We start from the raw sequence: 24,831 nt of genomic DNA, 5'->3' as shown, positions 1-24,831 counted from the left end.
AATGGAATAATAATACATATGTAGCCCCCAATAAATAAAGGATAATTAAAATGAGTAATCATTAGTGATTAACAAACCACAGCAAATTTGTTCCAAACCTCCGTGGGACAGGAGGGTCGGGGGAAGGGGGGATGTGGGGGGGTGGGGGGGGGGCTGATGCCACTTAGCTCAGCCGGTCTGTCCCCCTTTAGATGCCTCCCTCTTCCGGGGGGCCCTCGGAGGACCCCCAGGGCCTGCTCTGGATCCTGGACGAGGAGGCCCTGATGCAGGGCTCCAGCGACAGCAGAGCCCTCGACCGCCTGTGCTCAGCCTTCGGGAAGGAAGGTAAGGCCGGAGGGGGAAGCTTGGGCAATGCCAGCTGCATCGGGGAGGGCAAAGGCGGGTGCTTCCCCTCCTCAAAGGCAGCCGGCCTTTCGCTCTGCCCCACCAAAGGAAGAGGATGCTTCAGAGGGGGCAGACTTGGGGCCTCCCGGGGCCTCTCCTTCCATGCCATCCCAGGGGAGGGCTGCTCACTTCGTGCCCAGCAAGGCCGTGGCACAGAGACTACCTGGCCCTCTGAGCCCTCCATCCTCCCGTACCCCCAGCCGAGCAGCTAAGCCTTACTCCGCCTCTTCGCTGCAGAGCAGGGGGTCCTGCACAGGTGTGAGCAGCCCCTGCAGTTTGAGGTTGCCCACCGGCTGGGCAAGGACCCCGTCCGCTACGATGCCACCGGCTGGGTGAGCAAGGCCAAGTGGAACCTCTCTGTGCAAAACGCCATCCAGCTCCTGCAGCAGTCCAAGATGTGAGTGAGGGGGGGCTCTGTGGGGAGGGGAGGGAGGGAGGGCCCGTGGTCTGAGGCGGCCTCAGGGGTTGCCTGCCTGCCTGCCTGCCTGCCTGCCGGTGAAGGGGGGAGGTTGACCTTCCCAGGGCGGCCAGGAAGCTGGGTCAATGCCCGTTGAGCATTGGTGCTCACCATCTTTGTGCCAAACTGTGCAAGCAAGGAAGGCACAGGTGCCAACTGAAGGGGGCCAGGAGGGGTTTGGAGCCGGGCCCGGCTGTCTTGCCCTCTCCTGCCTCGCGGGACTTGCCAAAACAGCTTGATTTGAACTGGGACAGGCGGTAGACGTTCATTCGGGGGGGGGAGCATGAAAGGCCAGGGGCAAACCAGCCCCTCGGCTCCCCTGCCCTTCGGCCTATGGGAAAAGGCCGCCAATGTGGGTCAGCTTCTGGCTCACCCTGGAGGAGGTTTGGATCTCAGGGGAGTTTCAGGCTCCAGGGAAAAAGGACCCGCTCTGACCCCTGGAACCGCCGGAGGGCGAGGAGGAAGCGGTGGGTGGGTCTCCGTTCCCAGAAGCCCCAGGCGGCCCACGGGCTCCCCTCCCACGGCAGCCAGGCCGAGAGAGAGTCGGGCCCGCCACCCAATGGCTGGGCCAAACTAGCTGCCAGAGGCCCCACTTGGGAGGGTTTGGGGAGGCCGAGAGGGAGGGCCTTCCTGCTGACCAGCCCCGCTTCCTTCCCACAGAGGGGCCCTGAGGAAGGTCTTCCTGCCACGCGCCCAGGTGCCTCTGCTTTGCCGCTCTGTGGCGGGCTGGGAGGGCCACTCCCAGCAGGCCCTGAAGCGCAGCGGCTGCCTCCGGAAGACCTTCAGCGGCAGCTTCGCCACCTTGAGGAGGAGGTCGGTGTGCGCCCAGATCAAGCTGCAGCTGGTGAGCGAAGCGCCTGGGCTGGGCGGGGCTGGGCGGGGGGGCGGCCTGGGGTCCCCTTCCGGTTTCGCTGGATTTCTCCCTGTGGATCCATTTCATCCCAGTTGGTCGGTTTGCACAGGGCAGCTCCTGAAATTCCGACCAGGAGAACCGAGTCGAGGCGGGGAGATCCTCCTTCGCTTCCAACAGACCTTTGTGCAGAGAAATCACTTGGTGAATGTGCCCGAGAAGGGAGGGAGCAGATTTGGGAGATGCAGGCGCCTCGTGTCCCAGGACAGCCTGAGAGGGTTGCGGGGGGTGTGTTCCGTGTGGATCCCCTGGAAACGAAGCTTCTGCGGAGCCTGGCTGCCCCTGCCGCCTCCTCCGATGAGGCAAGGAAGATCCCTGCTGAGGGATCCCTCCTCTCCCCGCAGGACGCTCTCAGCAATCTGGTCAAGCGCTCTCAGATCCACTTCCTCCATTGCCTTGACCCGGGGACCCCAGAAGTGCCTTGGCCGCCCACGGAGGCCTCAGAAGCCACCCCAGGACCGGCGTGGGACGTTCCCGCCCTGCGTGCCCAGCTCTCCGGCAGCCTGATCCTGGAGGCCTTGCGGCTCCACAGAATTGGTGCGGAAGTGAGGTTTTGGGGTCTCCCTGCCGAGTGCAAGGAAGGGTGGTGCTGGTGGGGGGATGTCAGCCCCCTTCCTGGCTGGTGCAGTTGTGGTGCAGGTTACACAAAAGGCGACTGACGGAGACAGGAAGTGGGGAAGTTTGGCCTGACGGTGGAAGGAAGCCTAGAAGCAGCCAAGACCAACTTCTAGCTGGGCATTTTGGGCATTGTAGTCACCAGAGAACTGGGCAGGGGCCACTAGGGTGTCCCGTCCCCCCACTCTACATGGCTGGCTGGTTTGTGCTGCGCCAAATCTCTCTTCCCTTTCTGAGCAGCTGCTTAGTGTTTGCAATGACAAAATGCCACTTCTCTTTGCTTGTTTGTTTTGGGGGGATTTATAAAGTGTGTTTCTGCACATGGTTCCCAGGACAGCGCACTCTTTAAAATAATAAGTGCAAACACCATGAAATTCAATAAAAGAGCCCCGTAAATCTCAAAAACGGCTGTAATGTCAATAAAATCCAGCAGAAGCCGTGGAAGTGACAGCCTCCCGGAGCAGAGCACGTAGAGGCCGCAGGGCAAGTTCCAGGGGATGCCGCCCTAGGAGCTCTTCCCCTGCTGGATCTCTGGGCCTGGGGTGCCGCAAAGCCCCCTATCAATCTTACACCCCCCCCCACATGCCCCCTGTTTAATTTCCATCTGGGGGTGCAGGGGGATTTCTGGGGTCTGGCCAGGACTCGGCGCTTTGGGTTGGGAGACACGCGTTACACTGAGTGTGCAGGATGGGACGTGCTCCTCCGGGCTCTTTGGGTGGGTGTGGGGGGCCTGGGGGGGGCCAAGCTCCTCACCTCCGTTTCTGCTCGGGCAGGCTATGCGGATCGCATGGAGCTGACCCAGTTCCGGCGGCGCTTCCAGGGCTTGGCTCAGCCGGAGATGAAGAAGTTCACCTCGGCCTACGAGCTGCCGGACGAGAAGAAGGTCAGAAGCCCCGGAGAAGGGACGGGGGGAGGGGGGAGCCCAGGTGGCCACGGCAGCTTCAGCCACCCAACAGGAGAGCCGACCGCCAGCCCCGTCCGCCTGCTGGCCATGAAGCGGGCGCCCCGGGAAGGAAGCGTGCGCGGGCCTTGTGCCAGGAAAGCAGCCACCCCGGGGATCCTCTCAGCGGGTGGGGTTCAGGCGGAGGACTGAGCAAGGGGCACTTGGCAGGTGGCGCTGCAGGGAGACTCATTCGACAAGCGCTCCAGCTCCCTCACCTGCCCGGGGGGTGTGTGTCCGAGTCCCCCCACAAAGGAGCCCCAAAGGGAGGCCCAGCAGCTGAAGACGTGGGGGGCGCAGGGGCCGGGCGACTTTCCCCCCTGTGACATCCGAAATGACCCCGGCTCTCCTGAGCCATGAGAGAGAGAGAGAGAGAGAGAGAGAGAGAGAATGTCCCGATCTCTAGTTGGGCGATGGCAGCTGAGATGCTGACTGAATGTCGGGACTGTGTGCTCTTCCCCTCTGCAGGCTCTGGAGGAGCTCTTCCGGGCCCTCGATTTGGAGAAGAAGAGCGTTGCGCTGGGCCGCACTCAGGTACTGGAGGCAGCCTGCCTGGGGCTTCTCGCCTGCCTGCTGAGAGACGGCTGCTTCACCCTCCGTCCCTCTCGGCAGGTCTTCCTGAAGGCTGGCGTCCTTCCGCGGCTGGAGAAGCAGCGAGAGAAACTGGTCTCCCAGGGCCTGGTCCCGCTCCAGGCGGCCTGCAGGGGCTTCCTCTCCCGCCAGAGGTTCAGGAAGTTGAAGGTAGCCCTGCTCTGCAGTGGGGGAGGGCGGCCCCGGGGGGCTCCTGGGTGGCTCCCGTCCCGTCTCTCTCGGGCCTAGCTGGATCCCAGCCCTCCAGCTGCCACTGGGGGTGGCCTTAATCCTTGGCCCTGAGGCGTGTTCCCCCCGCCCCCCCCGCTTCAGATCCAGAGCCTGGCTGCCCGATGCATCCAGAAGAACCTGGCCGTCTACCGAGCCGTGAAGAGCTGGCCGTGGTGGCAGCTGATGTGTGGCATCCGACCACTCCTGACCATCAGCCTGGCAGAAAGCCAGCTCCAAGTCAAGGAGGTACCTGAGTTCCCGGGAGAACGAGCGGGTCAAGGCTCCAATCCCGCTTGTCCTTGGATTCAGCTGAGCTTAGCGGATTCTCTCAAAGGGAGGTTCTGCCCCCCCCCACCGGGCCCCCCCAGCTGCCTTGGCTGCCATCCCCGGCCCAAGGCAGACACAGCAGTCGATGGGCCGTTGACCCCCTTTGGGGAGGCGCTCCTGCAGCCCCTGCAGGCAGACTGGTCCTGCGCGCAAGGCTGCAGGTGGTGAATAAACCCTGAAGAACCCCCTTCCCCTCCCCTCCCCCCTCCCTCTCAGGAGGAACTTGCAAGGCTCCAAAAGAAGTTGGAAAATTCAGAAATTTCCCGCCAGGAGTTCCGGCAGAGCACCGAATTGCTGGAAACCAAGGTAGGTGGTGGCACTGCACTGGCAGACCTAGGAGCTGCTTGGATACAATCCGCTTTCATGACTGAGGCAAAACCGAGCGGATCACCGGCCACCGTCATGCCTGGGGCAGAGGCAAGGCGTCTTCTTAACGCTCGTCCTTGCCTTGCCAAGTGCCCTGGTCGCGTTCTGAGAGGCCCGCGAGACTCTTCCTTGCTCCGGTCTCCCGTGGAGGGTTTTGGAGGAGGTTTTGCACCTGGCGCTCTGAGCAGAAGAGTCCGTTTCTGAAAGCCTCCCGCTGGCCCGCTCCATGCCCCTCAGCCGGTTCCCGCTCCCTCTGCCGGGCCCAGCCGGGGGCTCCGTCCCAGCTTCCCAATGAGAGGCTGGAGTTTTGCCAGATCAGCTTCCCAGGCTTTTCCTCCCCATCTCCCCCTCTGCCCCCCGCGAACTTGGCAGGCATTTGTTGCACATTCAGCTGTGCGGGGAATTAGACAACCGTTGTTGGCACATTCCGCCACAGCCTCTTTTCAGCAATTAATTAATTAACACTCTCATTATGCCCCGAGCACCCGGGAGATTATCAAATGGTTTCCAATAAACTCTCAGAGAGGATTTGTGTGAGGGGAGGAAAGCAACAATCCCAGTGTCGCCTCCACCTCTCCCAACGCTCAGACGGAGCCCAAAGGGGCCGAGGGTCTCCCTGCTGCCCCATCCCTCCCGGCTGAAGGGAATCTGGTTTTCCCAGAGTCCCAGCGAGCCCCTCGGTCATGGCGGTGCAGCCCCACTGGAAGCCAGTAGCCAGCATGGGTGGAGTGAGATTATCTCTCTATCATTGCATCCCTCCTCTCTCTCTCTCTCTCTTTCTCTCTCTCTTCCTTCCTCTTTCCCTCCCTCCCTCTTCTCTCTCTCATCATCTATATTACCCATCTATCCATCCATCCATCCAATTGCAGAGGTTGAGAAACGTCAGTCGGTCGGTCGGTCTGCCTTCCTGACTGTCCCAGTCTGCCTTTGCTCTCAGCCCCTCCCCCGGGGAACCCAAGTTCCGGGCAAAACAACGGGCGATTCTCCTATTTATTTCCTTCCCTTCCCTGGGGCGGGGGTGAGGCGGGGGGTCCCTGGAGGAGGCTCCCTCCCACCGCTTGTTTCTGCTCTGTTGAGGTCATAGACCTGACGGCGGAATTGTCGGACGAACGCTTGAAAGGAGACGTCGCCTGTCAGGCGCTGGATGTAGAACGTGCCGAGAGGCTGCGGGCAGCGAAAGAGGCCAGAGAGCTGCAGGTGCATGGGGGGGGGGGCGTGTTGATGGGTGCAGAGAGGCTACCAGCGGTCCTCATCCCTGGCACCACCGAGGCAAATTGCCTGCCAGCGATCCTCACCGCCTCTCCCTGCAGCCATAACCTCGTCTTGGCCCGGCAGCTGCCCTCCTTCCAGCCCCCCTGGGGTTCGTTCATTGCGTTTGCGGTCCGTCCCCACCCCCTGTCTACCTGGGGGACCTCAAAGCGGGGCCTGAATGCACCAGGCACGGACACTGCTGGGCTCAGAGAGTTTGGCCGCCACAGCATCCCCTCGCTCTCCACCTTCGTCTTGGAGCAGCGGCTGGAAAGTCAGGAGAAGGAGGAAGCCGCGCCGAGCCCTTCCTTTGGGGTGGCAGTTCAGGCCTGATGGTCCCACCACCAAGGAGGCCCCGCTGGAGCCGCTGGCTCAGCCCGAGAAGGAGCCGCACGGAGGCCTATTCCGGAGAGGGTAGAAGTGCGCAGGAAGGCCCGTCTGCAGCTGAGAAAGCCCCACGGGAGTGGAGGGGGTGGGGAGGCCAGGTCTGGCTCTCCTTCCCTCCTCCAGAAGGCCGCCTCCGAGCGCCCCCCGGCTCTCCCTAGAAAGGGATCTTCCCGCAGGCAGCCATGCTTCCCTGGGAGGGAGCTCCAGCCTCTTTCGGGGACTCGGCCTTCCGGGGCTGAAGAGGCGGATTTCTTCCGACACGCCTCTTTCCTTCCAGGCCAAGCAGCTGCAGCTTCAGAAGCGGCTGGAGGAGGCCGAGAAGCAGCTGGGGGAAACGCAGCAGCAGCTTCAGCTCCGAGAGATCGAGGCCAAGAGCTCTGGGAAAGGTGGGAGGCAGGCCCCCCGCCCCCCCCCCCAGCATGTCAGCAGGATCCAGGGCGGCCCTGAGCTGGCGTGGATGGGGGCTGCCCTCCCCCCCCCCAACACCCAGCTAGCTTGGGCCTCTGGGGATTGCGGGGCGCCTGACAGCTCTCCCAAGCGACACCCGTCTCTCCCGTCCTTTCGAGGGGCGGAGGGGGGCAGCTGGAGCCGTGGGGGCGCCGGGGTCTGTCAGTCCGAGTCAAGCCACAGGCGCCCCGACTGCCCCAGATCTGTCAGGACGCCTCGGGAGCCAGCCGGCTGAGCGCAGCATCCAAGGTTAGGGCCGGTGTGAAAGGCGGCCGGCTCCCTCCAAGCAAGAGCTGCCTGGGAAGGTTTAGAGACTTCCGCACTGCTGGGCTCTGAGACCCTCTCAGGCCCACGAAATCCCGGCTCACGGGGCGCCTCGGACCCATGTGACCCAGAACTCCTGGGGCTCATTTTTAAGGCTGCAGAGGGTCCCTGAGGCCAAAGCGCTTGAGACGGGCTGCTCCCTTTCTGGCGGTCTGAATTGCGCAGGAGGGCAGTGCATCCCACTGGGGGGCTCCCTTTGGGTGGGTGCCAGCAGCCCCCGGGTGTTGGGCGTGGGAGGCCGGCTGCGCAAATGCGGATCCTCTCACACCGACAGGGCACGAGTGGCAGATGCGCCTGGACTGCGCAGAGACCGAGGCCGCCTTTCTGCGGAAAAGGATCGCCCAGCTGGAGGAGAGGCTGGAGTGGGAGCAGCAGTCCAAAGTGGACATGGAGCAAAAGGCAGGCCACGGAGGGGGCACATGCGCGTGTAAACAGGCGTGTGGCCTTCCCGCCAGGGCCCCGCTGCTGCCTTTGGCCTCCCGGTGTCTCCCCGGGGGGCTTGGGAGTCACACCGCAGCACCCAAAGGCCTCACCTGTGCCAGGGACGACGTGGCTGGCGTGGGCAGCCCTAGGGGGCTTCCGAGCAGCCCTGCGGTGGGGGCAGTGTCAGGCGTGCGGCCCCCGTGGTGAGCCATGGAGAGGGACGGGCTGGGCGCTTCACGGGGGCCTCCCTGCTTTGCAGCTCAGCCAGGCCCAGCAACTGTACGAGGAGGCCAGGCGGTCAGCCCAGCAACTGAAGCGGAAGTGCCAGCAGCTGACCTGCGAGCTGGAGGACACGCGGGTGCTGATGGAGAACCAGCAGAGCCGCAACCACGAGCTGGAGAAGAAGCAGAAGAAGTCAGTCTGCCTCCCGCCAGGAGCCATCGACGCTCCACCACGCATCCTCTTTGGGCAGAATGAGGCGGGGGGGGGCACGTGTTAGGGGTCTTTCCTGGCCGGGTTCTCCCGTGAGCAGAGGGTCCAGGAAGGAGGGGCGTCCCAGGGGCCTCTCGCCCCGCTGCTTTCCCCAAACTGCTTTCCCCGACGGCAGGGAGGTTGACTCCTCCTTTCCTTGGGCCCAACCACGTTGCTTTCGCTCTTGGTGCTGGGACTTGGTTGCTCTCTTGTTGGTGCAGCAGCCAACTCTCGGCACTGGGGGGAGGGGGAGGCTGGGCTCCTGCCCCAAAGTCCCCATTGCCTCGCAGGTTCGACCTGCAGCTGGCCCAGGCACTGGGAGCGTCGGCCTTTGAGAAGAGCCTCCGTGAGAAAGTGGCGCAGGAGAACTCCAGCCTCCAGCTCCAGCTGGGCAGCCTGCGGCAGAGGCTGGAGGTAAGGCCCGGGGGGCTGGCCGTGCCACCTTCTGCCGGGCTGAACCCCAGTGCCCCAAATGAGTGGGGGGCTGCTGGCAAGACCCCTGGACCTCCGCCCAGGCTCCAGAAGAGGCTGGCTCTCCCAGGTCTTCTGCACACACTTTCCTGCTCTCCCCCTCCCCCACAACCTGGCAGCAAAGGAGCTGGAAAACGAGGGCCTGGGCCAGCGGGTCGCAACGCTCAGCTGCCAAGTGGAGGAGCTCAGCAACTCTGCCAGCCTGGACGCCCCAGCCGCCCTGCAGAAGAAGCTGTGGGACCTCGAATCCAGGACCCGGGAGCAGCAGCAGGAGCTGAGCCAGCGGGCCAGGGCTGTGGAGCAGCTGGAGCAGGTGAGGCTCCCTCCTTCCTTTCTGCCGGGGGCACCAGCCCACCCGGAGACCTGCTCTCCCTCACCCTGGTTGTCCCCTCCAGCTCCACCTGAGGCTGGAGCTGGAGATCGAGCGGACGAAGCAAATTCACCAGAAGAAGCTGGAAGACAAGGAGGAGGAGCTGGAGGACACCCGCCAGTCCTGCCAGAAGCGGGTAGGGCCTGCCGGGGGGGGGCGGGGGGGGTCTCTCTGGGTGCGTCCCCTCCCAGCCAGAGGGGCCCCCTCATGCCTCCCTTTGGCTCGGCTGCAGCTTCGCCAGCTGGAGATGCAGTGTGAACAGGAGTGTGACGAGAAGCAGAGCCTCCTGCGCGAGAAGCGGGATCTGGAGGGCCTGGTTGCCACCCTCTGTGAGCAGGTGAGCGAAGCGCAGCCACCCGGCGGGCTCGGCGGGCACCTCCAGCACCGAGGTTCTCCCGCTGGACTCGCCCCTGACAGCGGCGCCCAGAGGCTGCACGCTCTGCAGGCCCAAATACAAGCCCCCACCCCTTCCTTCCTTCCTTCCTTCCTTCAGATCGGCCACCGGGACTTTGACGTGGAGAAGCGACTCCGCCGCGACCTGAAAAGGACCCACGCCTTGCTGGCAGATGTCCAGCTGCTGCTGGAGACCTCTGGGGCAGACCCGGGTCCGCCAGGGAGCCAGGAGGAGTGGGCCCAGCTTCGCAGGCAGGTGAGGAGTCGAGCCTCTTGGCCTCCACACCAAGGTTGTGAATCGATGCTAAGCTTGAAGGAAAAGCTCCACCCTTGACAAGCTTCTCCCGGCCCTGGAGATCCCAGCCGTTCTTTGATGACCCTTGACCCCTGAGCGGCTCCCTTTCCAAGGAGTGCCGAGAGGCAGCTTCCTCCAGAAGGGCGTGGAGTGTAATTAAGGCCACTCGTTGATTAACGGAGGGCGTTAGCTGGTTGTAATTACCAAGCCTTGCCCTCGGCATCTGTTATTGGGAGGGGCTGGGGGCTCGGGGACCCTCTGAACAGCGGTGTAGTTGCTGGGGAAGCTGAGGGGGCGTGGGGAGGGCTCATAAAAGGCATCTCCAAAGTTGGAGCTCCTGGCAAGCTTCCCCAGCCACGGAGGGGGCCCGGCGGGGCTGTTTGGGGGTGGAGAGCCCCTGGGCTGGCTTTGGATACAGCGGCAGAGCTGACGGGCCCCGGGGCAGGCGGGGCTGGCTGGGAGGGAAGCCGGAAAGGAGGCGGACGGTCTTGGAGACCCATCTGATCCCTGAAAGTGGGGGCGGGGGTGCATGCATGGCTGGGGCCTCCCCAGGAACAGTAATTCTAATTTAGCTGCACAAGCATTCTGGAGACATTCAATAAATGATCCCCCTTGCTTGTTTCCATCGAAAACACACCATTCCGAAGATGCAAGCAATTACGTTGGTAATTGGGATAATAATTCTGTGTAAACAGCATCTGCGAACTGCAGATGTTTCTACCTGGTTTGGCAGAAGCGGGAGGGGAGTTGCAGGTCCCTTCGGGGGCTCTGGCCCTGCCGCCCTTCAGGCTCTAGGTAGATGCCTCCCCTTGGCACGTGTGTGTGTGTGTGTGTGTGTGTGTGTGTGTGTGTGTGTGTGCAGGTGATGAGGGAGACTGGACGACCCCTTGGCCTGCCCCCTGCCTGCTGCAGCTCCTCCCTCCCTTCGGTTCGGGTATGTGGTTGAGAGGGGAGAGAGAGAGAGAGCCACCTGCCCCACCCTCAGCTCTATCTCCAGTCTGGTCCGGCTCTCACAGAGAATTGGGCCTTTGGGGAGAGACCCTGAACTGAGGGGCTCCTCCTCTAATTCCCCCCTGTTTTTTCCAAACGGCGCCAGTGATTCACTGCGCTGTAATGCCTGTATCTTCCCAATAGGGGCCACTGCAGCGCAGTGTGCATAGCTACACATGGGAGGGCCGGGAGGGCAGCCGCCAGCGGAGCCCTTGGGCTGTGAGTTTGTCTCCTGCCTGTTGTCTGTCCCGCCAGAGGGACCATTGGGTGAAGCCCCAGGGACTCTCTTTGGCTAGGTGCCTTTAAATGCCTGGGGATTGGGGTAGACTGCTCCTGGGTGTGGAAGAGCCACTTATCCAGAAGGGGGCAGGTGAAAGGCCCCCAGGAGGTCCGGCTGTTGCTGTCCCCCTTTCGCTCCCTCTAGACAGGCGATGCAATTGGGGGAGGGAGGCGCTAGGAGCCCTCTGGGCAGCAGCCCCTCGTTTGCTGGGCCTGCGATCCATGTGAATTTCAGCCCCCCCCCCCCAACTGGTTTCTCCTTTCCACCATCCCTGGGAGGTTTAAGCAGCAGGGAAAGGGGGTGGGGGTGTGTGGCTGGGGGGGGGTGCTGAAGGAGAAACTCCCCTCAGCTGCCGTCCTTCCCTTTCCCGGAGCCCCTGGGGAGGGGAGCCTGGTCAACGTGCAGCAGAGGATTGAACAGATGGCAGCGCTGCCAACTTAACACGTTTGATCTGTTCATACATTATGTATCCTTTTTGATGGGAATTTCAGTTTGTTTGCTCCCAAGTGGGAAAAATTTATTATGCAGATTTAAAAGGGGTGGGGGGAGAGAGAGAGGAGGAGGAAGCAGAACAGACCAATGAAGGGCTGGGGGGAAGGCAAGCGTGGTGGGGGTGGGCTAAAGCTTCCAGGACAGGCCACCAGACATTCAGAGCTCGGGGGGTTCACGGTCTGAATGACGGGGGCAGAAGGAGAGCGCTCTGCCTGGCCCCAAATCCGTTTCCCTTCCCAAATTGGGACAAGCCAGACTGCAGAAACATTCGGCCACCCAGCCACGCCAGCGCTTGGGCGAAAAGGAGGGTGGAGCCCCTGGAGATGGGGAGGGGGGCAGCTGGCTCAGCCCGTAAGCGTTAGGGGCTCCTTCTGCCCTTAGAGCCTGTGCCCACCTCTGGGTTGGCACTGCCGCGGGCAGAGTCCTCTTTCCGCCCTGCCTCATTTTCCCCGCAGGGAGAGACCTCGGCTGTGGGGCGCTGGGGCAGCCGAACCGCAAGGCAGCTCCCAGGGCTCCCTTCAGGCCTGCCAATGACCCGGGAGCCCCCCCCCTGCAAAATGTTCTGCTGCTCCTCCGGTTGCTCAGGGTGGGCTATCGGCTATGGCCCCTGGGTGGGAGGCTTGAACGGCCACCTCCAAGGCCTCGGCATGAGGCTGGTTTTAGGGCAGAAATTGGCCGCCGAAACGGCCAGACGCTCCTCCACTGCAGAGCCGGCCTGAGCTGGCCTAGAGAAGGGGGAGGGGGCTGCGCAGCCCGACCTGGGTGGGGCTGCCCCAGAGTGGAAGAGCCTTTTGGCCTCCCGGGTTTGTACCAGGTGGTTGCAGTCGATGCTGCTCCAGAAACAACCGTTTATAAATTCTGCCTTGCAGATTGCTTTAATCTCTGCAAATTGGAGGAGATTCTCCTCATTGGCTAATTAATGAGCCCGGCTCTTCAGCTCAGCTGCCATGAAAGAAGCGTGGCCCCCTCCCTCCTCCTTCAAGGTGCTCCCACCCAGGCAGGGAGGAAGAGGAGGAGGAGGAAGCGCCCCCCCCCCCACCAGTTCCCTTGCATCAGGGGCTAAAGCCAGGCTTAGCTCCTGGAGAGCCCAGAGGGACACCAGCAGCGGGGAGGGGGGGGCGGGGGGTGTTTAAAGGCCGGCCGGGCGGCGGCATCCACAGCTGTCCCTTCGTCCCCCTCTGCCAGTGGGAAGAGAGCGCCGCCAGGTGTGCCGAAGCCCAGGAGTCTCAGAAGATGCTGTCCCTCGAGGTGGAGAATTTGCACTCAGAGCTGGAGACAGCCACCAGGAACAAGCACTTGGTACTGGACTGGATATTTGACCCAGGCGCCTCCCCCCCCCGTCCCCCCCGAAGCCCCCGCTAGAGGCCCTGCTGTGTTTCCTGCAGGTGGACGAGCAGCTGTACCAGCTGCAGCACGAGAAGGCCGACCTGCTCAAGCGCTTCGAGGAGGACCAGGAGGACCTGAACGAGCTGATGGCGAAGCACAAGGCTCTGATCGCACAGGTGAGGGGGTGGGCCCAGGACCCCTCCCCCCCGGGCACAGACTCCCCATCTCTAGGCCTCCCACCGGGCACCCCGCGGGCCCACAGAGCCCCCTCCCTCCTTCCCTCCCTCGACACAACGGGAAGCTCTGCATTTCCAAGGGCCTCCCCTCCCCTCCCCTAAAGCCCCCGGGGAGCAACCCCCGCTCAGGTAGAAGGCAGAGCTGAAGGGAACATCGGGGGGTCAGGATTGATGTCGCTGGCCAACTTGGACAGATTGCCCCCCCCTTGCCGAGGCTCAGCCAGCACGTCCTCCTCCCTACCTGCCCCCCCGCCCCCCCTCCGGCCGCTCAGAGGTCTTGGCTTCTCTCCCCCCCCCTCAGTCGGCCACAGACATCGCCCAGATCCGAGAACTGCAGGGGCAGCTGGAGGAGCTGAAGAAGGAGAAGTGGGTCCTGCAGGAGAGAGTAAGTGCCGGGACTGCCTGCCGGTTGAGCTGGGGGCCTGGGCAGGGCTGGGGGGGGGGGGGGGGGGCTGGCCGGGAGGTCAGCGGGTGGAGCAAAGGCCTTTCTGGAGCTGAGGGGGGAGGCTCCACTGCTGTCCGGCTCTCTGGGAGGAGCGCAGGGCTGCTAGGATGAGCCGGAGAGGGCGCAGGGGAGCCCCGGCCTGCCCCACCGTGGTTTGGGGTTGCTCCCCTCTGAGTCTTCATGCTGCTTTGCTGCAAAGCCGCCCCATTTCCCCCCCCCCGAGAACCGTGCTTGTGGGGGCGCCTGGGCTGAGGTCCGCCTTCCCTTCTGCTCTGCCAACAGCTGCAGGCGGCCCAGGCCAGGCTGGCCCACCTGGAGCAGGCGACGGTGGAGCGCTCGATCGTCAGTCGCCAGGAAGCCCTGATCTGCGACCTGGAGAGCAAGATGGAGTTCCAGAGCGTCCAGATCAAGCGGTTCGAGGTGCGGCGCTGGTCGTACTGGGGGGCAGGGAGGGGCTTCCTGGGCGGGGCTTGCTCAGCTCCCCTGGGGCCTCCGGCTGCTCCCCGCAGGTGCTGGTGCTCCGTCTGCGGGACAGCGTGGTCAGGATGGGGGAGGAGCTGGAGAAGGCGAAGGAGAGCGAGGCGCGCGAGAGGGAGAACGTCCACTACTACCGGCTGCGGCTGGAGGAGATGAAGGCTGACCGGAGCGAGTTGGCCCAGAGGGAGCTGGAGGCCAGTCGCAGGCGGGTGGATCTGGTAAGAGAGGCCTGGCCTTGACCAGCAGCAACCCCGGGGCTCCTCCGGCCTCTTCAGCACCCAAAGGTCCGGGGGGGAAAGACGGCCTCAAAGCCTCCTCGGTTTACAGGGGAGGCAGGCAAGAGGCTGCCTTGCACCCCCCATCCTGGGAGGGTTGATGGCCGGAGGAGGACTTGCAATAGGTGGGGGGGCCTTTATTGACTTGGGAAGCCGAGGTCCCTTCTCCCTAGCGGAGAAACACTTCCGTCGTGGTTTGTGCCCGTTACGCAGCTGGGCTGCTTTCTTGCAAGGACCCTGCTGGGGAGCCGGAAGGGCCGTCCTGCCCCGCTTCTTTGGGCCCAGCGCCAAGAGGGGCAGCTGCAGAGCCCCCGGGCTCTCTGGGGCCTCTTCTACCCAGCGGGGCAAGAACGCCATAGTAGCTACTCCGAGTGTAGCTGGCCGAGGACTTCCCAGGGGTGTGTGGAGGAAATGTAGCGGGCAGGATCGTGTCTTTATTCCTGGGTAGCTCCAGGAAGGTGGCACCTTGAGCTCTCAAGTCCCGCTCATCCTTACGTGACAGTGTGTGAAACGCTGCCCACATCCCCCCCCCGGTCTGGGCACCGATTAAAGGCGCCAAGGATGCCTTCGGCAAACCAAACCCGTGGTGGAGGAGCTGCAAGAGAAGGGTCTGCCAAGAGAAATTCTCTGCGGGAGAGAAAGCAGAGAGTCTGAGCAAGACATGAGCAACCTCCGCCTCCTCCTTCACCGCCCTTCTCCTCGGCTCTCGGGCCTTCCTCGTCGCTCAGTTTTGGCTTCATGGCTGGAAAGAGGGAGGGCTGAGGAGCAGCAGGGCCTGAGCTCCTGGGAAGTGCTCCATCCCTGCCCCCCCTTCGGAGGGCAAGCGGAGGGTTGGGGGGAGATCCGGAGGGCTGGGGGGAGCCTCTTTGTCTCTGCCACAGACCGCAAGGGACTCAAGACAGCTGGGGAAATGGCAGCTGCCCCCTCCGCGGTCTTGCGGGAGGAGAACGGGGGGGCTCTTTCCCAGCCCCAAAGATTGGCTTGCACCAGTTGCAGCCGTGGGCTTTGCTCTGAGGATTAGCCACAATTAGCCCTCCCCACCTCGCCTGAGCCTCTCTCATTTCACCCGCCGAAAAAGGTGGAGAGTGAGCGAGTGAAATCCCAGGACGTTCAGTGGCCGAAGTAAAACGTCTTCGACTTCGGACCGTTCAGATCCGTAGGCAGGGAGGCTCGGATGCTGAGGACCCAGCAAGGGTCATGCTTGGAAGGAAGTTGGACCGCAGCTCCCTTGCTGGTTTGTGCCTCCCGGGCGGCTCCGGCTGGTGGGCAAAGGCTTTGCCAGCCTGGTCAGGTGGAGCGAGGGGGTGGGCTAGAGCCAGTTCCCCCAGGGCCAAAGAGGGGATCTGAACGGCGGCTCCTGTTGGCAGCTGCTGCGGCAATGAAGGATCTTCCCTGCAGGGACGAGGGTTAACCGGTTGTCTGCAAACCGTGCTGTGAAACGGTGCCAGGGGAGCAAGGCCAGGAAACGGGCCCTTAGATCGGAGAAGCGTTTCGGCCGAAGACCCCGTAGAGACAGGCGGCTGGGGACAGTGGGGCGCATTTCCTTTTCTGTGCTGTGTTCCGGTTGTTTCTATGGGGTTGGCCAAGGCCCATTTTCTAAGGATGAAAAACGGGACTCAGCCGGTGGCAGTGCGAGAGAATTCCTTGTTCTGAAGTGCTTCGGCCCAGCGGTGCCAGCGGGGGCTGGGGGCACAACCGGATTGGCGCTGCGGCTTCAGGGCAGAGCAGACCCCCCAAGGGGCTTGTGCAAAGCAGCCATGGTCAGCTTTGGGTTAAACTGGGAAAACGGGGTAAAGCAATAACCGAGTTAAGGCCCCAGTTGTGTGACTGCGTTGTCTTCCCGCCTGCCTCCCTGAAAGAGCTTTGGAGGCCCCGCAGGTTCCTCTCCGGAGGGAGCGCCGTCCCCGGTCCTGCCTCCCCCCTGAATCCCCCTCCCGTTTCCCCAGGAGAAGCAAGTGGACGAGCTCTTGGCGGTCAGGCAGACTTTGCAGGCAGACCTGGAGACCTCGATCCGGCGTATTGCAGACTTGCAGGTGGCTCTGGAAGAGGTGCAGTCGAGCGATGAGAGCGAGACGGAGAGGTGAGTGCGCCCGAGCCCAGCCCTCCAGTCGCCTGGGCAGCTTCTGCCCGCTTCCAACCAGGCCCGGCCTTTGCCCAGCCGGCCACTTTCAGCCAGAAAAGCCGGGAAGCCCACCCAGGCCCCAGCTGAACGCTGCAAGAACCCCAACTGTTAGTGGGGTGCAGCGGCAGTTCTCCCCACCCCCTGCTTTGGGAGAAGGATGGATAACTGACTCCAGGATCTAGACCAGCTGGGGGGGGGGGGCTTTGTCCTGGACAGGGGTCTCTGCCCTGGGCCCCAGGTCTTGGCCTGCCCTGGCTGCGTTCCTTCGAGGCCTCTGCTTAATGCTAGGCCCCATTCCAGCCTCCTTTTGCTTGAGGTCCAGCCACTTTCGTGGGGGCTGGGAAAGTGAGCCAGGCTGCCTCCCTCCTCGACTGCACCCCCCGCTGCCCCCCGTTCTCCAGCTCAGCTCCGGCTCTGTGTACTGAACAGGAGAGGGAATTGATCCCAGGAGCCAAACCCACAAAGGGAACCTTTTCAACAGCACACCGCCTAGAATGACATAGTGTGTGTGTTTGTGCGTGTGTGCGTGTGCGTGTGTGTGTGTGTGTGTGTGTGTGTGTGTGTGTGTGTGTGTGTAAAGACTGGGGCGATTGTGATCTGGGCCTTGCTGAGCTGCTGAGTGTGACTGAAATGGAAGCCAGGGAAAAGGAAGCGGGGGGGGGGGCAGGCCTGCTTCCCTCAGGGCAGCTAAAGGAAAGTCCAGCAATGGCGGAGGAGGAGGAGGAGGAGGAGGAGGAGGAGGAGGAGGAGGAGGAGGAGGCGTTCCCTCCCCGCTGAGCACAGCTCCTTCCTCCGCCTTGACGTCACTCCGGCTCGCAGGATGATTTTCCTTGGGGGTAGCAATGATTAAGCCCGTTAATAGAGCATTAGCAGCCCTGCAGGACGGCTCATTTCCCCCCAGTCCACTCCCAAGTTTTGAGGAGGAAAAGAGAGAAACGCAGGTCAGTTTATCTAATACTCATAATGCCAACGTCCAGGTGTTTATACATTTGGTACAGACAAAAATCAACCGCATCTGAATTTTCAAACGAAAGGGATGCTCAGAGGATTAAAAAGGGGGGGAAAAACCCCAAAACTTAGTGCCATTTTTGACCCGCCACCCCCGTCCTGGGAGGCTGGCCTCAGTTCCCCTGCGGGAATGTGGGTGAGTGCGGAGGGGCCACTGGGACCCAGGACTGGTTTCTCTTTCCTCGCAGCGTCCAGACGGCCCAGGATTCCCTCGCTACCCGGCAGGAGACGTAAGTCGAGCCGAAGAGGGTCCTGGCTGGGGCTGCCGGGGGGGGACGGGGACGGGGACGCTGCAGGGCAAAGCCCATTGATTGGCGGATTAGATCTTCGTAGATTTTGGATTTATTCCATTTTGCAGAATTCACCCCTTTCCAGACTCTGCCTCCTGAAAGTGGGTGGAGTTTCTCCGGGCAGTTCAGGGCAGCGATGGCAGAGCCGGCTGGCCAAAAGATGCGTTGGCTTCTGCCAGGCTGTACACGGGGGCGTCACTGGCCAGGGTGCCTGTGGGTGAGGGAGGGTCTGCCCTGAGCTTGCCCTGTTTCCCGTTCAGGGCGATGCCACTGGGGGAGAGGCTTTCACAGCTTTCAGACGGATGGACTTCAACTCCCAGAATTCCCCAGCTAGCATGAGGGTGGTGCTTTCAAGGGACAGATCGCTGGGGAATTCTGGGAGATGAAGTTCACACCGCTGAAAGCTGCTGAAGTTGAGAAGCAGCCGTGCAGATGTCCAGATGTTTGCAAGTCTTTTGCCAGGTCCACATCTTGGACTCAGCAACTTAAATCCTAATCCCAATAATTCATGAAATGGTGTGGAGGCGAGCCCCCCCCCCCTTCCAGAGGGACACAGGAGGAGGCCGAAGCTGCAGCTCGCCCTCCCTCCCTCTCCTCCTCCTCCTCCTCCTCCTCCCTGCAGTGAGAGTCAGATGAGCCTGGCTTCGACTTCGTCACTGAGCTTACATCTGGAGTCTGAAGGAAGCGTCCGGTCATGGCTGGAGACGGGGTCAGGCTGGACGTCCCCATCAGCTCCCAGTCTGGCTGGAAGCAGCTCTCAGCTGTCGCTGGATGGCCGGAGCCTCCCGAGCCTGAGGTGAGAGGGCTTCCAAGGGGGCAGGAGGGCCCCGGGGCCCCGCGGGCAAAGGCGGCCTCCCCTGAGGCTGGGTCCCACTCTGGCCTAGAGGTGGGGCCTCTGCAGCCCCCGGGCATGGGGTCCCCTCTGGAAGGGAAGCCCCCCTCCTCAGCCCACAGCCTGAGACGCTTGACACTCTCCGTGTGGGGCCCCGGCCAGCACTTGGCTCTTGCACAGGGTGGGGGAGCCGCTTCCTCCGCTGTCAGCCTCCGCTGTCTCCCCGCTTCCAGGAGGCCCTTGGCAAGGGCGGCGTCTGCCTGGGGGCAGCGGGTGGGTGAGCTTGGGGCTCCTTTCAGCCTCTTTATCACCTTCCTATTACTGGCTGGGCTATGGACAATTTTGGGGGGTGGGGGAGTCGATGTAGATTTGGAAGGTTTGGGTGACAAGGAGGATGTGAAGGCAAGTGGGAAATTCCCTGGTCAGCTTTAGGAGGCGGTCAGTGAGAAGGAAGGAAGGAAGTTCTGATGGGGGGGACGCTGTGGGGCCTGGGTGGGGTGACTGCAGTGCCCCTGTGGGAGGGCAGGAAACCAGGCCCGGAAAGAGCAGAAAACGACCCCCGGACTCGCTTTGGGGCGGGGCGGCCACCCCCTCCAGGGTCCCTCCTGGTGCCCAGCAGCCCCTCGGAGAAGCTCCCCGTCCTGGTGTCCGTCTCCGGCCTTGCAGGAAGGGAAGCGAAACAGCCTTCCAAGCCCCTGGAGGAAGACCCGGTGGGCCCTGGACCTTCTGGTGCCACCGGAGGGCTGGAGCCGTGTGCCGTCATCCCAGGCAGGGCCGGCGTTTCTCGCCGGCACAAACCGTCGTGGCTGCTGCCGCTGCTGCCCGGCCTTTCCGATGCTCCGTCCCTCCGTGCTGCAATTACCGCTTCTTTCCTTTTGTCTCTGGACATGCTCTGTGCTTCAATTCCAGTACAGATATTATTGCATAAATTATTTCAACTAGCATAAGCATAATAATCATCCTAATTGCTGTGTAATCTTCACTAATTACTGTTGTATGTCATTTGTTTTGGTGCAGATTGCACACTGCAAAAATCCCGTTTGGCTCAGGGACGCTTTCCGATTCTCCCGTTAGGAGCTCCCTCCAAAAAACCTGGGGGTGACAAGAGAGGAAGGGAAGCTGTAGGGAGTTTCCTGGCTGGAAGGACGGACCAGAGAGGCGCTTTCTGCCCCCCAAAGATGGGGCTGCGTCTCCCCGGCTTGGCTGCGAAGGGTCCCCTTCCCCTTCCCCCAGGGCGGCTCCCTTGGAGGTCTCGCTCGGCCACCAAGCCCTTCGCCGGGCCCAGCCTTCCCTCCGCCTCTTGCTCCTTGTCTCAAGAGGTTTCCTGTCCCTCCGGCTTCCCAGTTGCTGGTGGTCTCCCTCGGGGTGGTTGCAGGGGCAGGTCCAGGCCCACCCGCCCGCCCTTCGGTGGGCGAGCCAGGTGAGGCTGCCCTGTGAGCCAGGCAGGAGCAGCATCGCCTGGCTGGGCAGCACGGAGCTCTGTCTTGGGGGGCCTGGGTGCATTTGGGACCCCCCTGCTGCCTATTGAGGTTCTCCGGGTGGGGGGAGAGCCTCCCCAGCCTCCTCTGGGGGCCCCCTTGAGGGACTGGAAGGGAGAAGGAGGGAGAGGACCCGTCTCGGAGGCAATAGAGCGGCAGGACGGTTCCCTGCCTGGGCCTCCCCTGCCTTTGCCAAGCCTGGCACCTGAGCCCATCCAGGGCCTGTCCCATGTGGGCCCTCTGGTGCTCTCTCTTCCGCCCAACCCGGCCCCCCAAGGCAGCCCGGGTGCTGTGGGAGAGGGAGGAGAGGGTGCCAAGCGGGGGCGGGATAGGTGGGGGGGGAGAAGCAGAGCCAGGCTGGGCCAGGAAAGCCAGTCACTCAAGGCCCCAGTGAGCAGCAGTTGGGGAGGCAGCAGCAGGAGGCCCCACCTGCCCCACCTGCGGGGCCAATTTCAAAGCCCGGATCCCCTGAAAGGCCCCCAGGTGCTTCCTCTGCCCTGAGCCCGACTGGGGGGAGGGGTGTTCATTTGCCAGGAGCCCATCGGGGGCGAAGGGACCTGGAGGGCTGCAGTGGCAGGGTTCCTCTTTCCGCTGGGGTCTGAGGTCACTTGGGGGGGGGGGGCTCCTGTGCCGGCTGCTTTGCCCAGGGCCCTCCTCCCAAGCTCTGCAGCCTTCCTGGGAGAGGCGGGGGGGTCGTCTTCAGAGGCCCCTCTGGGTAGATTTCATTTCAGGTCAACCTCGCGGAGGTCTTGACTCTGCAGATTACAGGCTGTGTAACGTTGCTATGGCAACGGCATCCATTCTCCTTAGCCAGAAGGGTTGATGACTGCCAAGCTGAATGTTGTTCAAAGGGTCTTTCTCAAAACAGAGCAGGAATTAGGGGAAAGAAAGGGGCCCTTTTTCAGCAGGGCCTTCCTCACTTCCTTCCTCCATTGGAGAGGCTGTGATCATTCTGGCTCTCGGGGGGGCTCTTCGCCCCCCAGCACAGGGGCAAAGGAGAAGGAATAGCCCTCCTCCTGGCCAACCCAGTTTGGGATCCCCACCCTCCAGGCCCTTGCAAGGGGGACGGCGATCCCCGTCCGGCTGCTTTTCCCTCTCTGGCTGGCAGAAGCTCTCGAGAGGAAGCAGCGCCGCCCGTCTCAAGGTCAAGTGGAACGGTGGACGGACCTCTTGTGGGACCCGGGGGGCTGTGGGGCGACGCCGTGGCTCAGCGTTTCTCCTTGCACTTTTCCCCCGCAGGGTGAACACAGACCAGGGGAAAAGCTGGCAGCCGATGGCGTGGCCGAGTGCGGAAAGGAAGGACTACGGAGGAGGAGGCCCGGAAGGCCCTTCCGCTGGATCTCTGAGGCGGGACTACGGGAGGCCCAAAGAGGGACCCGGCAGCCCCCCCCAAGTCAGAGGGCCGGAGGCCCATGTCCTCTTCTGCCGCAGCCGAGGAGAACGTCCCTTCGCCTCCACCCGCCAGCAGGGGCCTCTCTCCTTTGGCCGAGGAGAAGATGTGGCCCTCGTCTTCTGCGCTCTCCAAGTACGTGGAGGAGCTGCGGAGGAAGCGGCTGACAGACAAGGAGCCTCTGGAGGAGGCCGCCTCCTCCTCCTCCTCCTCCTTGCCCATCTACCAAACGGCCGGGGCTCCCGTCCTACGGAGATGCAGGACCCTGAAGGACCACGAAGACTTTCCCATCCGCCTGGGTGGCCTTGGGGCAGAGCCCGGAGTTGACCTGCTTCGCTCCTCCAGTTTGAGGAGCCTCTCATCGGATTGTGGGGTGCGGCCATCCCTCTCCCCGGTCCTGAAAGGGGCCTCCAGGTTTGGCTCCTATGACTCCCTGGTGCAGAACCCAGCCGACCCCAGCGCCAAAGTGGCCTCTCCAATCCTGGGCGGAGACGTGCTGAGCCCATCGCAGCCAGGGCCGTGGAGGAGCTGCCTGGAGCCCCCCTTGGAAGGGGGCCTGGATTTCGGGAAGGAACCACTGGCGCTCCAAAGCAAGAGGCTGGCGGAGATCGCGGGGGAAGGGAAGGATCCCTTTTCTTGGAAAATACCAACCCTGAGTTATGAGCGGAAAACCAACCCTGACTTGGATGACTTCCTGCCGGCCATCCGGAAGGCTCACTCCACCAGCAGCCTGTCCAGAGGCCCCAAGGAGAGGAAGGACGGGCAGCGGCCCCTCAGCGTCCATTTTGAAGACCAGGCCGCCCCGCCTCAGCGCACTTTCTTGTCTGAGATGAAGACCGTTTTGTCCCCACAGCCGAAAGCGAAGGAGGAGCCCGGCCACCTCTCCGACTCCTCCGACTCCTCTTCCGGCTCCGTGGGCTCCTCCAAGAGCGCCGACAGTGTCAAGTGCCGGCCCCCGGTCCCACGGCAGGAAGGGGAAGGGTGTGTGGGCAGAGGAAGCTCGGAAGGGCTGAAGGTCCACCCACGGTCCGAGGCGGAAGGGAGAGAAGACGACGTGACCAGCATCATGATGAAGTACCTGGGAAAAGAGTAAGGTAATCCGTCCCTCCTGCCTAGAGCCGTGAATCTGGGGAGGGACTTGCCCCCCAGAAGTTGCGGGTGCTCCAGCCCTGGAAGCCGCTCAGAAGAAGAGGCTGGGCCACCCCTTGTCTGGAATGGTGCAGGGTTTCCTGCCTGAGCCGTGGGTTGGACTAGAAGACCTCCGAGGCCCCTTCCAACTCCTGTTATTCTACCTTCTATTCCTCCTCCTCCTCCTCCTCCTCACTACCTTTGTTTTGGCCGCCTCTTTGTCCAGCTGGAGCCTTTTGTAGGTTGCTCTGCTCCGCTCCGCTGGCCAGGGGGCTCATTGAGAGCCAGTTAAGAAGCCGGCTGGGAACCGCTCAGCCTCGGCAAACGTCCTCTTGCTTTGCCTGCCTGCACGTTTTAGCAGGACTGGGGAAACGCCCCCCCTCCCCCCCCCCCGCCCGGCCAGGTGCTCTTCCAAAGCCAGGCAGGGCTTGAGGGTCTGGAGGGGAGGGGGCCTGAGTGGGGGACAGCAGACCCAGATTTCCTTCAGCTGCCCTCTCTCCTCCTCTTCCTCCTCCAGGGCTTCAGCAGCAGCATGGAAAACAGATCTGCAAGCAGGTTTTCTTCTGTGGACGATGGCTCTTCCCCCACCGGAGCTGCCGGAGCCCTAATGCACAACCACTGGGGGTGGGGGTGGGGGTGGGGGCGTGTCTTGGTGTGAAAGAGACAGGTGTGCAGCCGCCAGGAGCCGAGGGGGGCAGCTCTCTTGGACTGACGCCAAATAAAGGACTTTGGATCTTGGAGACGGGCCTCGCTTGGTTTCTTTTGAGGGCTGGGTCAGGCGTCCCAAGGAATATTGGAGGGGGGTTCTGCTGGGGTTCTTCCCACCCACGCTGGGGCTCCTTCATCTCAACCTGGGGGTGGGTCCTTGCTCTGCTCCCCATCGCTGCGGAGGAGCAGTTCCCGTGCAAAAATGCCCCTCCAGCACAGCGAAGGGCACCTCCCTGGGCGGGAAGCTGCTCGCCTGAGCCCGGAAAGGGTCACCGGTCAGTCCTGGGGGGCTTCCGTGGGAGCAGGCGACCGAGCACTGGGCTGCCTCGTTGAAGCCAGGTGTCCCCAGGGGCTCTTTTGTCAACGGAGTTTATCTCAGCGGCTGGCGGCGGAGCCCCCCTGTCTTTGGTGAGCCTCCCCCGTCCGTCCCCCCCCGAGGGGAAGAGAACAGCCAAGAATGCCAGCAATTCCTGAATCTGTAGCTATTCTGGAGAATCCGCGCAGGCCTGGGGCCCAGCTGGCTGCCCTTAAGGGGTCCCTTTGGCTGCTGCAAATGGGTCCTCTGCTTGCCAGCTATTTCAGGGCTGGGCTGTAGCCCGGGAGTTTTCCTCCGAGGAAGCAACAGGCTATTTGTTTAACTAGCATTAGCCCTGAAAATAATGTTTCCGTTTATAGCTTTCTTGTAGGAGTTTAAAAGAATCCTGGAACATAAAAATAATGAAGTAACTGAGTGATGGCAACAAAAGGAAGCAGAGGACACGGAATAAACCCCAGAGCAGCCTGGAGGAGGAGGAGCAGGAGACAAAGGAGCCTTTTGAATGAGCTGGGAACAAATTGCAGGTATTGTGTGTAAACACATCAGTCGAGGCTGACATGCGTGGCTAACGGAGGAGGAGGCGGCGTTTACGGAACCCCAGAGCCTGCCTGACGCCCCGAAGAAAGGCAGAAAAACGATCCCCTTCCAGCCCTTCCCTTGCACTCCGCAGCTCGGGGGGGGGGAGGGGGGCGCACCTGTGGATTCTGCTTCGCCCAGGGCAGGCAGGGCGGAGGGAAGAGGACCAAGCAGCCTGACCCAGACGAGACACATACACACACGCACACACGCACACACGGGGGCGGGGGGGCAGCGCGAGGGGTCTCGCATTCAGAAGGGCCAACTAGCCCCAAGGTGAGCGGGTGAGGCCGGTCTTGGTGCTGCCCAGGGCCACTTCAGAGCAGGGCTGCAGAGCTCGGGGGCACCCAGGCGGGCACAAAGCACAAAAGGCCTCTGGCTGTGCCCCGGTTGGCCGGAGCTGCCTGGGTGCAGCCTCTCCCTTTAAGCCCCCACTTAAAGGGGTTTTCCTAAGTGGGGCTGAGCCATGTGGATGGGCCCAGAACGCCTTTTGTAGACTCGCTCCAGCCACGCGGGGCCAAGAGCACCAAGGGGCCCCAACCGGAGGGGGCCGCAGGCCGAGCTCTTTTCAGGGGTCCTCTCCCTTTGTCTCCCTGCCCAGCCCCCCGTGGGGCCAAGAGGTCAGACCGCGGGCAGCTCTGGGGGCGACCGTTTCCACTGCTCCAAACTGCCCCCCCCCCGCGCGGCTCTGGCTTTGGGCCAGAATGGAGCCCCCCACTTCAAGCTCACGGAGATTCCCCACCTGGGCCCTGCTGCTTGGGGCAGCTGCACCCCCGTGTTGGTGGGGCTGGACCCCCACTTAGCAGTGGCCAAACACCCCCCGCCCCCGAGGG

General features: G+C 62.8%; 1 protein-coding gene across 1 annotated transcript in view; it reads left to right on the top strand.

Moving 5' to 3' along the window:
• Positions 1 to 23,138, top strand: part of MYO18B (myosin XVIIIB) — a 34,686-nt gene extending 11,548 nt beyond the window's left edge. The window contains 29 exon segments of the mRNA XM_087912937.1: positions 192 to 324; positions 622 to 781; positions 1,502 to 1,685; positions 2,096 to 2,288; positions 3,140 to 3,249; positions 3,775 to 3,840; positions 3,919 to 4,047; positions 4,210 to 4,353; positions 4,651 to 4,740; positions 5,878 to 5,997; positions 6,713 to 6,821; positions 7,481 to 7,605; positions 7,889 to 8,043; positions 8,391 to 8,508; positions 8,684 to 8,884; positions 8,967 to 9,077; positions 9,174 to 9,278; positions 9,435 to 9,590; positions 12,577 to 12,690; positions 12,777 to 12,893; positions 13,255 to 13,338; positions 13,681 to 13,818; positions 13,908 to 14,093; positions 16,097 to 16,230; positions 17,469 to 17,510; positions 18,193 to 18,366; positions 21,120 to 21,258; positions 21,260 to 22,364; positions 22,916 to 23,138. Of these exon segments, the coding sequence (XP_087769063.1) occupies positions 192 to 324; positions 622 to 781; positions 1,502 to 1,685; positions 2,096 to 2,288; positions 3,140 to 3,249; positions 3,775 to 3,840; positions 3,919 to 4,047; positions 4,210 to 4,353; positions 4,651 to 4,740; positions 5,878 to 5,997; positions 6,713 to 6,821; positions 7,481 to 7,605; positions 7,889 to 8,043; positions 8,391 to 8,508; positions 8,684 to 8,884; positions 8,967 to 9,077; positions 9,174 to 9,278; positions 9,435 to 9,590; positions 12,577 to 12,690; positions 12,777 to 12,893; positions 13,255 to 13,338; positions 13,681 to 13,818; positions 13,908 to 14,093; positions 16,097 to 16,230; positions 17,469 to 17,510; positions 18,193 to 18,366; positions 21,120 to 21,258; positions 21,260 to 22,363 (4,641 nt within the window). The 3' untranslated portion in view covers position 22,364; positions 22,916 to 23,138.
• The last annotated feature ends 1,693 nt before the right edge of the window (positions 23,139 to 24,831 follow it).

Source organism: Pseudonaja textilis, chromosome 15 (assembly GCF_049901715.1).
Source record: "Pseudonaja textilis isolate UNSWEBS1 chromosome 15, rPseTex1.2, whole genome shotgun sequence".
Taxonomy (NCBI): domain Eukaryota; kingdom Metazoa; phylum Chordata; class Lepidosauria; order Squamata; family Elapidae; genus Pseudonaja; species Pseudonaja textilis.
Note: the sequence above shows the minus strand (reverse complement) of the source record. Positions and strands in the feature narration are given on the sequence as shown.